Source organism: Schistocerca americana, chromosome 10 (genome assembly GCF_021461395.2).
Source record: "Schistocerca americana isolate TAMUIC-IGC-003095 chromosome 10, iqSchAmer2.1, whole genome shotgun sequence".
Lineage (NCBI taxonomy): Eukaryota > Metazoa > Arthropoda > Insecta > Orthoptera > Acrididae > Schistocerca > Schistocerca americana.
The window spans coordinates 148,398,375-148,415,615 of NC_060128.1; the positions used below are offsets into that span (position 1 = coordinate 148,398,375).

General features: G+C 41.6%; 1 protein-coding gene across 1 annotated transcript in view; it reads left to right on the plus strand.

Moving 5' to 3' along the window:
- The window catches only part of LOC124552712 (acetylcholine receptor subunit alpha-like), a 699,835-nt gene that overhangs the window by 274,055 nt on the left and 408,539 nt on the right, over window positions 1–17,241 (plus strand). The window contains exon 2 of the mRNA XM_047127053.1: window positions 13,965–14,009. Coding sequence (XP_046983009.1) covers window positions 13,983–14,009 — 27 coding nt within the window. The 5' untranslated portion in view covers window positions 13,965–13,982. The remainder of the gene's footprint in view (window positions 1–13,964; window positions 14,010–17,241) is intronic.

Sequence of the window (17,241 nt, forward strand, 5' to 3'; positions counted from 1 at the left end):
AAAATCTCATTCTAGAAATATCCCTCAGGCTGTGGCTAAGCCATGTCTCCGCAATATCCTTTCTTTCAGGAGTGCTAGTTCTGCAAGGTACGCAGGTGAGCTTCTGTAAAGTTTGGAAGGTAGGACACGAGATAGTGGCATAAGTAAAGCTGTGAGGATGGGGCGTGAGTCGTGCTTGGGTAGCTCAGATGGTAGAGCACTTGCCCGCGAAAGGCAAAGTTCCCGAGTTCGAGTCTCGGTCCGGCACACAGTTTTAATCTGCCAGGAAGTTTCATATCAGCGCACACTCCGCTGCAGAGTGAAAATCTCTCTCTGGCATCCAAATATGTATCATACTGATGCATTACTGTAACAGTTACGTATTTCATACAGTGGAGCGGTTATCACACTTGCTTGCACCCAGTAAATGATGCGCTCTAGATCACATTCACCCAGCATCGCAACTAACTACGAACTGTTCAGTCTAATATCTGCTCTTGTAATATGGTGTACCTGTTGTAACAGTTTTTATTGTCTCCATGGAGCATTTCATTTCACATTTTCTGCCATTTGCCTTGAGCTCCTTACCTCATCACGTATATTTACAATTTTAACGTCACGTAATTTATGTAAGTACTATTTCTATTCCATGTTCTCCTTTTCAGTGTGGTCAAGTGTTTTAGACATTTATTTTGTAATATGTTCAAACATTATAGCTCTGAAGAACTGGTTAAGGTTTTTTGTATTAAACTTACGCAGTGGGTAGGCTGTATTGTTTATATATTGAAAATTTATTTACAGTTGCTTCTGTCAGCCATGTTTAAAATTGTCAAATGTAATTTTTAGCTCCATGGTATTTTTGCGGGATGTACAGGGTGTCACAGAAATGATGTGGCCACCTTTGGGGGGTTGTAGAGGGTGTCTTGAGAACAAATTGGGGATAGGAACCCGTGTACCGAAACGTCAGCCAACGACGCTGCAGAGCGTCAAAATTATAGATGCTGACGCCTGCTGCTCGGCCACCCTTACGGCAGCAAACATGACTTTGTACGCTGTCGGATCACAGGCGGAACGTCTCGCAATGTTGTTCAGTGATTGTGACTGATTTCCACGATCGCCAGTGGAGAAGACTGAACTTGCTGCTGCGTTCATCCACATCTACACGATTAATCTGCTATTCACAATAAAATGCATGGCAGAGGGTTCAATGAACCACCTTCAGGCTGTCTCTCTACCGTTCCACTCTCGAACGGCACGTGGGAAAAACGAGCACTTAATTTTTCCTGTGCAAGCCCTGATTTCTCTTATTTTTTCGTGATGATCATTTCTCCCTATGTAGGTGAGTGCCAACAGAACGTTTCCGCAATCGGAGGAGAAAACTGGTGATTGAAATTTCATGACAAGATCCCGTCGCAACGAAAAACGCCTTTGTTTTAATGATTGCCACTGCAATTCACGTATCATGTCTGTGGCACTATCTCCCCTATTTCGCGATAAAACAAAACGAGCTGCCCTTCTTTGTACTTTTTCGATGTCATCTGTCAGTCCTACCTGATGCGGATCCAACACCGCACAGCAGTACTCCAGAATATGGCGGACAAGTGTGGGGTAAGCAGTCTCTTTAGTAGACCTGTTGCACCTTCTAAATGTTCTGCCAATGAATCGCAGGCTTTGGTTTGCTGTACCCACAATATTATGTATGTAATCGTTCCAGTTTGGATTATTTGTAATTGTAATCCCTAAGTATTTAGTTGAATTTACAGCCCTCAGATTTGTGTGGCTTATCGCGTAATCGAAATTTAGCTGATTTCTTTTAGCACTCTTGTGAATAACTTCAAATTTTTCCTTATTCAGGGTCAATTGGCACTTTTAGCACCATACAGATATCTTATCTTAATCATTTTCCAAGTCGTTTTGATCATCTGATGGCTTTACAAGACCGTAAATACAGCATCAGCATCATCTGCAAACAATGTAAGACGGCTACTCAGATTGTCTCCTGTGTCGTTAATATAGATGGGGAACAGTAGAGGGCCTATAACACTTCCTTGGGGAAAGCCGGATGTTACTTCTGTTTTATTCGATGACTTTCCGTCTATTACTACGAACTGTGACCTTTCTGACAGGAAATCACGAATCCAGTCGCACAACTGAGGCGTTACTCCGCAGGCATGCAGTTTGGTTAGAAGACGCTTGTGAGGAACGGTGTCGAAAGCCTTCTGGTAATCTAAAAATAGGGAATCAATTTGACATCCCCTGTCGATAGCACTTGTTACTTCATGAGACAGGCCTTGTCTCATATAAATACGATGCGCTGCTGCCTTGGGGGATGACGGTTTTGGACATGCGTTTCCATTCGCAATTTTGATTTCTCCTGTATAGCGAAAAAAAATTAGGGATTTTAGAGTTTCCAGGACAAACATAAACTCCGAATGGAAACCTGTGTCTTAAACCGCCATCCACTGAGGCAACAAAGCATTGCATTTATAGGACACAAGGCTTTTCTACTCAGCAGCTACTTACTTGACCTCCACTGGCAATAGTGTCAATCAGCCGGTCGCGATCATTGTATAACGAACAACATTGCGAGTCTTCCACCTAAGCTCCGTCAGCTTAAAAAATTACGTTTGCTGCCTATCGGGTGGCACAGTGGAAAGCGCCGATGCCTGGAACTTCGACGCTTCGTATCGTCGTTGGCTGACGTTTTCGGGCACGCGTTCCTATCCCCGATTTGTTCAAGATACTCGCTACAACCCCTCGAAATTTGTCGCAACGTTTCTAGGCCATCCTGTTCACAGGAGGGAGCAATATAGTGGTTGAGTCACGTGAAGACAAATTGTAACAAAACATAAATTTAACTCGTGTCTCTGTTGTAATCTGATCAAAATGTTTGAAATCGCTTCAAAATTTAAAAACACACAAAAAACTAAAAAGCACAAAATGATTACATACATAAAGACTTTTTAGTATGAAACGTTTTTAACATAAATTAAAAAGTATATAATAATTTCTCCTAGCCTCATGCCGATTCCTAATCCCTTACAGATATTCCTGAACAGCTGTGTTTGTGAATTTTTAATAGCTTTTATGAAACGTCCCCTTAGAAAAATTAATGAATTACTGTGCTGGTAAACCACATACGTCATTTGATTTTCAAACAGCTGAGCAAAACTGAACGTACTTAGACATTTCTCTCTTTACTTATTCTGATCATCACTAAACTGACACACACTATTTTTAGCGCAACGCAATCTGACTTTCAATAATCCCTACAAAAGAACGGCCCTGACCAACAATAACCTATACCTTTCATGAATCACTTACAAAAATCTTCGTTACTCGAACTACTGCAATACAGCGAGCGCCAATACTGCCATCTAAATAAAAGATTCTAACTACTGAAGACACTAACTACTGACAGGAATAGTTAACAAATGAAAGATTTTGATACAGAACAAACAACGTATTTACCTTAAGAGTGTTGAAAAGTCATAATATATATATCAGTTCATGACATCCAGTCTGCCGGCCGCGGTGGTCTCGCGGTTCTAGGCGCTCAGTCCGGAACCGCGCGATTGCTACGGTCGCAGGTTCGAATCCTGCCTCGGGCATGTCTTTAGGTGTGGTGTCCTTAGGTTAGTTAGGTTTAAGTAGTTCTAAGTTCTAGGGGGCTGATGACCACAGAAGTCCCATAGTGCTCAGAGCCTTTTATGACATCCAGTCTTACAAATTTACTCTCTCTAATGGACGCACGTCCAGATCATCCGCTCGTAAAACTCTGCCATCTTACTCACCACATTCACCACTGCTGGCGGCTCACCTCCAACTGCGCAACGCTTTTCACATCCAATTGCCCAACACTACAATAGCGAATGTTCCAACAATGCCAACCAGCCACAAACTGCACACTGCACAGCCAGTGATTTTCATACAGAGCGCTACGTGGCGTTACCAATATAAAAACCTAAACAGCCTACTTACACTGTGACAATACTGGTTAAATTTAAAAAGAAAACCGTCCTGAGCATGAAGTAAATGACAGGAAGGAGTGTAGGGAGTAGATGTCCTTAAGAAAAAAATCACATAATAGTCGATATCATCTGCTGTGCAATACACATGATAGCGACTTAGATGAATTCCTCATGTGTGAAACATCCTAGCAGATTAAAACAGTGTGCCGGACCGAGACTCGAACTCGGTACCCGAGTTGGGGTCTCGGTACGGCACACAGTTTTAATCTGCCAGGAAGTGTCATATCAGCGCACACTCCGCTGCAGAGTGAAAATCTCATTCTGCTCATGTGTGGGATATCTATTGCATGGGCCCTCCATATTTCGTTTTGAAATTCACGAGTATTAACACAGCAATTAAAAATTCACAAGCACAAATTTTCAGGACTGTTGCTTGCGTTATCAGTTTGCAAGGAGCTAGGAGAAATTCTTTTATACTTTCTAGTTCCTGAACATCTTTATTAAAAAGTTTTACATTTAAATAACTTCTTTTCACACGATGTTTGTTTTGGAAACTGTCAATTCAAAGCACTTTTATCTTTACATGCGTTCCCACGTTGGTAATAAATGAACACAGTTTGCAGGGGAAGCATGTTGTACAGTGGCTGGAAGACGTTCTATCACTCATGGGTCAGAACATGCGCTTCATACACTACGGGGCACCAGCTGACTGTGTTGCGCAAGCAAGACCAAGTTTAGTCTGTGTTTCCCAAATAAAAGGATAGGTCGTGGGACAGCAAAAACTTGGCCTGCTCGATCTCCTGAGCTCAACACATTGATTTTTACTTTTGGTGACATTTAAGACATTGAGTATTCAAGACCTGTTGCGAAAGTTGATATTCTTAGTCAGCGTGTTCAGCAAGGAATCCAGCAGATACAGTAGACATTCGTAATGTGAGAGCAGTTAAGCCGTATTGCGGCCTTAAGCAGTTTGTGGTAGACATAATGGTAAACATTTTGAGCCATTCATTCAATCATTAGGAGACAAGATTCGGAAAGAAACATACCTATGGAACCAAGCTGTAAATTCGAAAGCAAAAAGCCAGAAACGAAGCAAATACACTACTGGCCATTACAATTGTTCAACCACGAAGATGACGTGCTACAGACGCGAAATTTAGCCGACATGAAGAAGATGCTGTGATATGCAAATGATTAGCTTTTCAGAGCATTCACACAAGGTTGGCACCGGTGGCGACACCTACAACGTGCTGACATGAGGAAAGTTTCCAACCGATTTCTCATACACAAACAGCAGTTGACCGGCGTTGTCTGGTGAAACGTTGTTGTGATGCCTCGTGTAAGGAGGAGAAATACGTACCATCATGTTTCCGAGTTTGATAAACGGATTGTAGCCTATCGCGATTGCCGTTTATCATATCGCGACATTGCTGCTCGCTTTGGTAAAGATCCGATGACTGTTAGCAAAATACGGAATCGGTGGGTTCAGGAGGGTAATACGGGACGCCGTGCTGGATCCCAACGGCCTCGTATTACTAGCAGTCGAGATGACAAGCATCTTATCCGCATGGCTGTAACGGATCGTACAGCCACATCTCGATCCCTGAGTCAACATATAGGGACGTTTGCAAGACAACACCATCTGCACGAACAGTTGACGACGTATGCAGCAGCATGGACTATCAGCTCGGAGACCATGGCTGCGGTTACCCTTGACGCTGCATCACAGACAGGAGCGCCTGCGATGGTGTACTTGACGACGAACCTGGGTGCACGAATGGCAAAACGTAATTTTTTCGGATGAATCCAGGTTCTGTTTACAGCATCATGATGGTCCCATCCGTGTTTGGCGACATCGCGGTGAACGCACATTGGAAGCGTGTATTCGTCATCGCCATACTAGCGTATCACCCGGCATGATGGTATGGGGTGCCATTGGTTACACGTCTCGGTCACCTCGTGTTCGCAATGACGGCACTTTGAATAGTGGACGTTACATTTCAGATGTGTTACGACCCGTGGCTCTACCCTCCATTCGATCCCTGCGAAACCCTACATTTCAGCAGGATAATACACGACCGCATGTTGCAGGTCCTGTACGGTCCTTTCTGGATACAGAAAATGTTCGACTGCTGCCCTGGCCAGCACATTCTTCGGATCTCTCACCAACTGAAAACGTATGGTGAATGGTGGCCGAGCAACTGGCACGTCACAATACGCCAGTCACTACTCTTGATGAACTGTGGTATCGTGTTGAAGTTGCATGGGCAGCTGTACCTGTTCACGCCATCCAATCTCTGTTTGACTCAATGTCCAGGCGTATCTTCGCCGTTATTACGTCCAGAGTTAGTTGGTTCTGGGTACTGATTTATCAGAATCTGTGCACCTAAACTGCGTGAAAATGTAATCACATGTCAGTTCTAGTATACTGTATTTGTCCAATGAATACCCGATCCTTAGCATTTCTTCTTGGTGTAGCAATTTTAATGGCCAGTGGTGTATCTAAGAACGAAAAAGTGTCTGTAAGTAGGAAACTAAATAAAAAATTGACCATATGTATATCTGAACTTCTTTTCTTCTTTTATGTCATCTATCCACTCACCAGAGACCTGCCATACATTACTTAACACACCGTATTTTGTTAAAATGGTTGAGAACATTCCCGTGCGTTGCACCCAAAGTACATTTTACGTCTGAAGATTTCTCTCCGCGTCCTATACACGGCAGTAGGACTGGTGCTCGATCTGAGACGAGGTGAAGGCGGTTATTTAATAGCTGTGGCGTCGCTGGGTGTTCACTCAAGGAGATGTGCGCCCCGGGGCGGTATCGGCAGACACGTGATCCGGGCCTCATAGGTGCGCGCCCGCTGAAAGCTTCTCCCAGCCGTAAGGCGATGCCGTGGAAGTCTGTGTGGGCATGGCCGGGTTCCTTGACGCTCAGGCAAGAGCATTGCTTCCATCTCCGCCCCCGCCACGTGAATCCCGGGAAACTGAATACGTGCTGCTCGCTTTTAAAATGATCGGACAACAGCTGCTGCGCATCTATATCTACGGCCGAAACCATTCACACAATTGCAAAGTGCACGGCAGAGGATACTTAGGATATTAACACACGTGAGGATTTCCTCCCTTTGAAATGCATGTATCACACAATTTCATGAAAGATCATCGATGCAAAGTAGATCGCGACACCTATCAACAAATCCTTTAACCCTAACCTTAAATTTATATCGAGTGAATTACATTCTCTCTTATACACAAGACAACAATCCAGTACTGGTAGTTCCTTTCTACATCTACATCTATACTCCCCAAGCCACGTGACGGTGTGTGACGGAGGGTACCTTGAGTACCTCTATCGTTTCTCCCTTCTATTCCAGTCTCGTACTGGTCGTGGAAAGAAAGATTGTCGGTTTGCCTCCGTGTGGGCTCTAACCTCTCTGATTTTACCCTCATGGTCTCTTCGCGAGATATACGTAGCATGGAGCAATATACTGCTTGACTCCTCAACAAAAGCCCGCACCGAGCTACTGAGCGTCTCTCTTGCAGAGTATTCCACTCGAGTCTATCTATTATCTCCGAAACGCTTTCGCGATTACTAAATGATCCTGTAACAAAGCGCGCTGCTTTCCGTTGCATCTTCTCTATCCCCTCTATCAAACCTATCTGGTACAGATCCCACATCGGTGAGCAGTATTCAAGCAGTGGGCGAACAAGTGTACTGTAACCTACTTCCTTTGTTTTCGGACTGCATTTCCTTAGGATTCTTTCAATGAATCTCAGACTGGCATCTGCTTTACCGACGATTAATTTTGGATGATTGTTCCATTTTAGATCACTCCTAATGCCTACTCCCAGATAATTTATGAAATTAACTGCTTCCAGTTGCTGACCTGCTATATTGTAGCTACATGATAAAGGATCTTTCTTTCTATGTATTCGAAGCACATTACACTTCTCTACATTGAGATTCAATTGCCATTCCCTGCACCATGTGTCAATTCGTTGCAGGTCCGCCTACATTTCAGTACAATATTCCATTGTTACAACCTCTCGATATACTACAGCATCATCCGCAAAAAGCCTCAGTGAACTTCCGATGTTATCCACAAGGTCGTTTATATATATTGTGAACAGCAACGATCCTACGATACTACCCTGCGGCAGACCTTAAATCCCTCTTACTTCGGAAGATCTCTCCATTGATTAGATAAGGTAGGTACCATACAATGGCTCTGAAACTGTGTCTTAGAATTCCTGTAAGAAATCCATACTTCGATAATTGAACCCAGTTTAATTCATCTCTCATATTTTGCTACCATGAAGTGAATGGCTGCACTATGTGATCAAAAGTATCTGGACACCTGGCTGAAAATGACTTAAAAGTTCGTGGCGTCCTCCATCGGTAATGCTGGAATTCAGTACGGTGTTGGCCCACCCTTAGCCTTGATGACTGCTTCCACTCTCGCAGGCATACGTTCAATCAGGTGCTGGAAGGTTTCTTACGGAATGGCAGCCCATTGTTCACGGTGTGCTGCACTGTGGAGAGGTACTGGTGTCGGTCGGCCAACGACTCAGAGCAGCGGCGTTTGCGTAGAGTTGTCGGTGCTAACAGACCAGCAGCACTGCGTGAAATAACCGTAGAAATCAATGTTGGACGTGCGGGGAACGTATAAATTATGACAGTGCTGCGAAACCTGGCGTTAATAGGCAACGGCAGCCGACTACCGGCGCGGCTGCTTTTCCTAACAACGCGACAACGCCTACAGCTGTCCTGGGCTCGTGATCATATAGGTTGGACCACAGATGACTGGAAAACTGCACCCTTGCCATATTAGTCCCGATTTCAGGTGGCAGGGGCTGATGGTAGGGTTCGAGTGTGGCGCAGAAACCTCGAAGCCGTGAAGACAAGTTGTCAACAGTTGTGCAAGCTTATCACATGAATCATCTGAGTACAGACGGAAGCTCCACCAATGCACAGTCCTTTTATACCTTGCGTATGCGATACTACGGCCATCTGTATACGAGCATATCACTGTCCCATGACTATTGTCACCTCATGTATGCAATGTGAAGCGACTTCTACGCTGCTGGATGTTGCTGTTGTGGTCTTCAGTCCAGACACTGGTTTGATGCAGCTCTCCATGCTACTCTATCCTGTGCAAGCAGCTTCATCTCCCGGTACCTACTGCAGCCTACATCCTTCTGAATCTGCTTAGAGTACTCATCTCTTGGTCTCCCTCTACGATTTTTACTCTTCACGCTGCCCTCCAATACTAAATTGCTGATCCCTTGATGCCTCAGAACATGTCCTACCAACAGATCCCTTCTTCTAGTCAAGTTGTGCCACAAACGCCTCGTCTCCCCAATTCTATTCAATATCTCCTCATTAGTTATGTGATCTACCCATCTAATCTCCAGCATTCTTCTGTAGCACTACATTTCGAAAGCTTCTATTCTCTTCTTGTCCAAACTATTTATCGTCCATGTTTCACTTCCATACATGGCTACACTCCATACAAATACTTTCAGAAATGACTTCCTGACACTTAAATCTATACTCGATGTTAACAAATTTCTCTTCTTCAGAAACTCTTTCCTTGCCATTGGCAGTTTACATTTTACATCCTCTCTACTTCGACCATCATCTGTTATTTTTCTCTCCAAATAGCAAAACTCCTTCACTACTTTAAGTGTCTCATTTCCCAATCTAATTCCCTCAGCATCACCCGAGTTAACTCAACTACATTCAATTATCTTCGTTTTGCGTTTGTTGATATTCACCTTATATCCTCCTTCCAAGACACTGTCCATTCCATTCAACTGCTCTTCCAAGTCTTTTGCTGTCTCTGACAGAATTACAATGTCATCGGCGAACCTCAAAGTTTTTATTTCTTCTCCATGGATTTTAATATCTACTCCGAATTTTTCTTGTGTTTCCTTTACTGCTTACTCAATATACAGATTGAATAACATGGAGGATAGGCTACAACCCTGTCTCACTCACTTCCCAACCACTGCTTCCCTTTCATGTCCCTCGACTCATATAACTGCCATCTTGTTTCGGTACAAATTGTAAATAGCCTTTCGCTATCTGTATTTTACCCCTGCCACCTTTAGAATTTGAAAGAGAGTATTCCAGTCAACAGTGTCAAAAGCTTTCTCTAAGTCTACAAATGCTAGAAACGTAGGTTTGCCTTTCCTTAATCTTTCTTCAAAGATAAGTCGTAGTGTCAGTACTGCCTCACGTGTTCCAATACTTCTACGGAAACCAAACTGATCTTCCCCGAGGTTAGCTTCAACCAGTTTTTCCATTCGTCTGTAAAGAATTCGCATTAGTATTTTGCAGCCGTGATTTATTAAACTGATAGTTCGGTAATCTTCACATCTGTCAACACCTGCTTTCTTTCGGATTGGAATTATTATATTCTTCTTGAAGTATGAGAGTATTTCACCTGTCTCGTACATTTTGCTCACCAGATGGTAGAGTTTTGTCAGGAATGGCTCTCCCAAGGCTGTCAGTAGTTCTAATGGAATGTTGTCTACTCCCGGGGCCTTGTTTCGACTCAGGTCTTTCAGTGCTCTGTCAAACTCTTCACGCAGTATCGTATCTCCCATTTCATATCCATCTACATCCTCTTCCGTTTCCATAATATTGCCCTCAAGTACTGCTGGATAATATGTTGTAAAAATTCAAAAGCATAAGATTCCCTGATGACTGCATAGATCAGTCGAAACCAGTCACACAGTAAAATGTTTTTTTTAGCGATCTTGATTTGTTAAGTTTCCTTCGGATATCATTCAATGTAGATCGCCGTAGACTGACAATTTTTATTTTTATTTTATTTTTCTAGCTGCACCCCACGGTGTTACTCGCTGTTAAACAGTTATTTATAAAGGAATATTACTGCAGAGCTTTACTACTCATGCGTATGCGCCATCAGTAAAGTTGTGTCCTGGTGTTGCCGAGGCGAAAGATAGTTGTGCCCCCGCGAACCATGCGACATCGAAAAAAAAAAAAGAAATCAGATTTTGAGACGATGGGAGAATCTGACAGAATTCTTGTCCCTCACAACTCAATTTCCAGTTATCGACGTTAATTCTTCTGAACTATCGAGACACCAGAAGCAGACGAAATCAACATAAAAAATTCGAAGTCAGAGTTTAAGGTGTAGCGTTCTTAGCATTGACCGAAAATGTTAATTTTCAGTTTGTATTTTAGTTATTAGTAGAACTCAGGGGCAATAAGTTCGCAAAGTTTCAATGATGAGATCACATCCAAAGTGGCTGAAAAATAATTAAATGTGTGACGCGATCCTCCTGCCAAGCCCATTTTTGGAAGCTACGCTTCAATACTAACTCCAAGAACAACGATTTCTTGGATTACTTTCAAGCAAACTTTCATGGGACGCATATAGAAAACTGTGATACATACTCTTTCATTTTATAGATCACCTGTGGGTCTGTTCTGTATGTTAGAAATAGTAACAAACTGCTTTGTTTATCTACATGCACAACGATACTCTGCAAATCACATTTAAGTGGCTGGCAGAGGGTTCATCGAACCACCTTCACAATTCTCTATTATTCCAATCTCGTATAGCGCACGGAAAGAACGAACACCTATATCTTTCCGTACTAGCTCTGATTTCTCTTATTGTATCATGGTGATCGTTTCTCCCTATGTAGGTCGGCGTCAAAAAAATATTTTCGCATTCGGAGGAGAAAGCTGGTGATTGGAATTTCGAGAGATGATTCCGTCGCAAGGAAAACTCCTTTATTTTAATGATGTCCAGCCCAAATCCTGTATCATTTCTGTGACACTCTCTACCATATTTCGCGATAATACAAAACGTGCTGTCCCTCTTTGAACTTTTTCGATGTACTCCATCAGTCTGTCCTGGTTTATGAAGAAGCTGTTCCTGTCTTGCATTCTGCTACCGAATTTCATCTGCTACAGTTATCACAATTGCAACTTACAATGCTGTTCTTGCATTTAATGATGGAAACGTAAGCAGGAAGAAGGTATTAGAGAAAATGGGCTGTAAGATAGGAAATTTCGCTCTAGAAATTTTGAGAAAAACTGATTTACTGTGCCTCTCTGCAGCTGAAAGGTCAGGTGAAGGCCTGGTAAAGAGAAGAAGGCAGAAAAGAAAAAGAAGTCTTGAAGGGAATGAGGACCTTGAGTACAAATGTGGGGCCTTCTGAAGAGAAACATTGAAAAAAATTCGGTGGAATTTTAAATTGCAATTCCTGAAAAATATGTTTTCTTAAAGTGTATTTACCTCTTCCTCAGAACCTATGAAGTCTAGCATTATGCAATTTTGTACACTTACTTCTATAAAACCAATTGATTTCTAAAGAGTTGAAATTCTGAGTGTAAATTGAGATTCTGGGCAAATTGCGTGGAATTTTGCACGAATTTTATGTTATACTTATAGAATTATAATTAAAAATTTATTAAAATTTTCCTATTCCTTCATGAAGAGAGCTTGCTGTAAGCAAAGGGATTAAACAGAGAAAATTTTGCAGACATCTCTTGAATACTTTCTGAGAAAAAGGTACATACATTTTTAAATAATTTTTTTTAATTCCATATAAAAAAGTTAAATACACACAATCCAAGAACTTAACGGCAAATGTGTTAATGCAGGGTATAAAATTTCATTGCGCTATCTACAGAACTGTGGACTTGATGCGTCTTTTAAATAGTGAACGCCCTCCCTTAATATTCCTTATAATATCACTATCCAATACACTGCGGAATACTTTTCGTGTGCACATGTTGCATTGTAAGGAAGTCTAGTGATGATTTTACCCTACAGGAATATTTCTACTCTTCTACATTTATGTACGTACTTTTCTCATTGGTCAAAACAGTTAAAAACTAATCTCCACGATAAACTTAACTCATTCATTTAATGAACATGAATGACTTCTCAGTCGCGTTACAGATTCCACGGGAGCAATAGTCACGTTGATCATTCCACGGAAACATGATTTTCTTCGGAATAAGAGGCAGCCTATGTGGTAATTCGGGCTATAGACTGTCCTCATCCCAAAGTTCATCAAAATCTGTACAATCACTTCGCCGTGGGAGAGTAACAAACATACTAACTCGATGAAGAAAGAAAACAAGCAATTACTAGTTCGGTGTAACGGAACTTTAATGATATTCGTGCATGTAACGTCGTCACTTGCCCTCACGTGTGTTCCCGTTACCTCTTTCTGCATGTAAATCCATGACGTCAGTCTGCAGTATAGCATTTAAATGACACCATCGCTGCGAACCTTCAGGCGTTATAGCAGCTATAAGATATGCATGACGTTCAGGACCTAATACGCATCGGACGTGAATGAGATATGGATAAACACTTTGAGGATTGTGTAAACAATGTATTAATTAAATTGAATCGTATTGCGTAGGACATATCAAACAATAAAAGCATTTTCACAAACATGATAAAGTTCTAAAGCCGAAGAGTTAATAGCTTTTTCAAAAAAAAAATTATTGTTCCATATTTTCCGTTACATTCTTTGATGAAAACACACGTTCTACCATACACTTTCTAAAGTAGGCTATGTTCTTCCTAAGCAGTCAAGCTATCTCCATACCAAATTTCATTAAAATCGGTGCAGGCGGTTTAGTCAAGAAAGCATAACACACGGAGTTACTTTCGCACTTGTAATATTAGAATGGATATGGGATTCTAATACTGTAAAATCACGGCACGTCCAACATCCTTGTGATCCACGGGAAAATAAAACTACCACTAATGCTATTACTACTACACCATCACGAAGTTCGCAGACGAACCAGTTAGTTACAATGCTTCGGAAGATATTTTGCACACAACGCTTCAGCAGTACTTCACAAATAACTGAGAGACCAAAATCTGATATCGGGCTATTTTTCGTGGTGATTCATATCGCTTTGTTCAAACACTGCATAGGACTTTTTTACTTTCCTGCTAGGGTGTGCTTCTTTGTAACTCTGCTATTTTGTTTGTTCCAGAATCTGAAGAACCAGATAATGACGACGAACTTGTGGGTCGAGCAGGTGAGTGTAAACCTTCATCTTTTCCTCTATCATATCTTATAGCTTGTCACACTGCCTTTATGAACAGTGCCCTTTCGATGCGTAAACATCATACAAATACTATGCTTTTTTGTCAGTTCCTGTCCGTATTGTACCCATTTGAGTATTATCATGTTACTGGCATTCTTTAAAATCATGAAGACGACAAGGAAAAAATACGGGGAGCGAAGAGTTATGTTCAAATTGTGTAGAAACCAGACTGCAGTTATAAGAGTCGAGGGATGCGATAGGGAAGCAGTAAATTTAGGAAGGAGTGAGACATACTACGATGATATTCAGTGAACGTGGAAACAAGTAGTAAAAAAAACCAAGAAGAAATTTAGAAAGCTAAAAGAAAACAAAGAAGAAATTCAGAAAGCTAATTTAAGTTCAAGGGAGAAGAAATATGAAATCTGAGATTTAACGATGGCACTATAATACTGCCAGAGTCGGCGAAGGGCTTGGGAGAACTGTAAAACTGAATGGATACCATTCTGATAAGAGACCAGTGTCAAGAAACACAAAACATAGTTCACAGTATAGTCGAATTAAATTAGGTGATGGTGAGGAAATTATATTAGGAAATGAGACACTAAAAGATGAATTTAACTATTTAGGCATCAGAATAATTGATGACTGGCAAGGTAGAAACCACGAATGGAAACAGCAGGCAATGCGTTTCTGAAAAAGGAAATTTTGCTAACACTTAACGTAAATTTAAGTATTAGAAACTATTTTCTGAATGTATTTGTTTGAAATGTAGCCTTGTACGGAACTGAAACGTGGAAGATAAACAATCCACCCAAGACGGAAATGTGATAGTACAGAAGAAAGCTGGAGATTAGTTGGGCAGATCGAATAGGTAATATGAAATTGGGGTGAAAATATATTTGTGGCACAACCTGACTAAAATAAAGGACAGGGTGAAAGGATACACCCAGAGGAACCACAGAACTGTCAGTTTAGTAATAGATGGAAGTATGGGAGGTAAAAATTGTAGAGGGAGACCAAGGTGTGACTACAACTCACAGGTTCAAATGTTTGCAGGTTGCTGTATTTAGGCATAGATCAGGAGGCTGCATAGATTTGATTACCGTAGAGGCTTGCGTCAAACTAATAATTCAGAATTACGAACATAACAGCAGCATCAGCAGAGCAACACAACATGTTCCCTATTAGGCTTTCCATTTATGCTTTCCTGATGAGCAATCTTCTGATCTCACATTTCAATATTTCACACTTCCTCAATTTCGTTCTGCAGCTGTTAATGTGAAGACTGACTAAATAGTGACAGAAAGGAAAATAGTGAACGTAACTGATGCATCCTTGGTTTCCCTCAAGCAAAAAGACCATTTGAAGTACTTATGCGTAAACCTATTTGTACGATTAAACCCCGATTCTTTACAGAATCGAGCTCTCATGTATAAAACAGCTGAAAACTTCTGATTACTTTAAAAAATAGTTAATGTAAGTGAGAGATAGTTTAGAAATGGTTTGCAATTATTTTCAAATTAGTTGGAAGTCGCTAAGTGGTCTTCTTAAGAAACGATGGTTGAGAATAATTTGGGTAATTTGCGACTCGTTTTAAGCAACAGACGCACCTCGTCTTTATGATGTCACGTCCCATGAGGTATGTATTATACAATGGTATAACGTTACAGGTACATTGGGTGGTACATGTGAATACTGTGTAATGCGCGGTGCAGCTTTAGATTTACACCTTGTGTCGCAGCGGACAGATTAGAAAAAATTTACCTTTTCAATCCTGGGATACGCACTCGAATTGACAACGAACAATCGATGGAACATCGCGTTACATATGATGGAGATTGTCGGAAGATCAGTTACGATTTGTTAGATGAGCTACCTTTGTAATATCCTGGCCAAAAGTGTACTGCGGTTCTTTCTTTTTCAGCGAAGAATTCACCAACGATGTAACTAATGGCTGATCTCTGAAGAAAGAGTGCCGCTGACAAACACAATACCATTCCGAACCTTGACACAATACTAATTCTGAAACTTTGTAAATTGTTAATGTATCAAATAAAAATTGTCTTCTGGCATTTGAACATATATTCCATTCATCATCAATGAGAAGCATAATAGACGAACATCAATCCTTGCAAAAGTATCATATAAGTCGTATTCATGTTTTAGTAAGTAAATGAAGATACTTTATTAAAGCTTGTTTCTCTACATATTTAAACTGGAAATCCCTGCTCGCTTATTTTTGTTTGTCTGGACTAATCTGAGGAACTACTGTTGTAAGGTGGCAGGATAAATGAAGGTCAGATTCGCACCTTACATGAGAGATTTATACATCGTAACGGGAAGGTGAATATGACGCCTAACTTAATTTGGTGGTAATGAGCAAATTTGCCTATCAGTATGTAGAGCAAAAAGGGATGACACTCAATCGACAGTAATTAACACACCGTTCCTATAATGCGTGTTTGAGCGGAAGGTGAAACAAGCAGCGAGAGGTGTTTTAGTCTGGAATTCAGAGGGACGAGGGCAGAGGCAAGGCCACACTACAGGGGGTACCACGGAAACCTCTTAAAGGGGTGTCCCAGACGGAAAGTCAATGACCGACCAGGTGACTCAGATGGGGAGAGCGAGTATGATGAACCATCTGAGGGAGAACAGGAAAGAAAGCTTTTAGAAAACTGCGTTTCGGAATTCCATATGGATACGAACATGACCAGTACCGCATTTTCGATCACATGTCTGGCAAGTGGTACACACATGACAGAGTCAATGTACGCATTTAGGCATCTGGAATGGGCACAAAACGTCCGATTGGCGGAAACGCGCTGGGAAGGAGAAAAGAGCCAAAGTTTTGACGCCATTTTATGGTAGGGAGAGTTTCCTCAAAATAAGAGGAACGCTCCTATTGGTCGAAAAAATCCGTGACGTGAAGAAAGAAAGAACCCAGGTGGGGAGACAGTTCCGCTATGCATAAGAAAAGACGGAAATTTTCGGCGACTCTTCTCTGAACTGGCGTTGAATGCAGAATTGCAGAATGGAGCGCATAATGCTCTGTACGACACAGATTAGTAATTTGTGTTCACAGCGGCTGATATCCAGCTAGAAATTAGCTGTAGCATCGCTTAGCTTCAACTGTGGAGAAACGAACCAGCCAATTAGTTACTTGTTCTTGCGAGAACTGAAAGGGCATTATAATTTGCACTCTGTTCCAACCATGCGCGTGTAT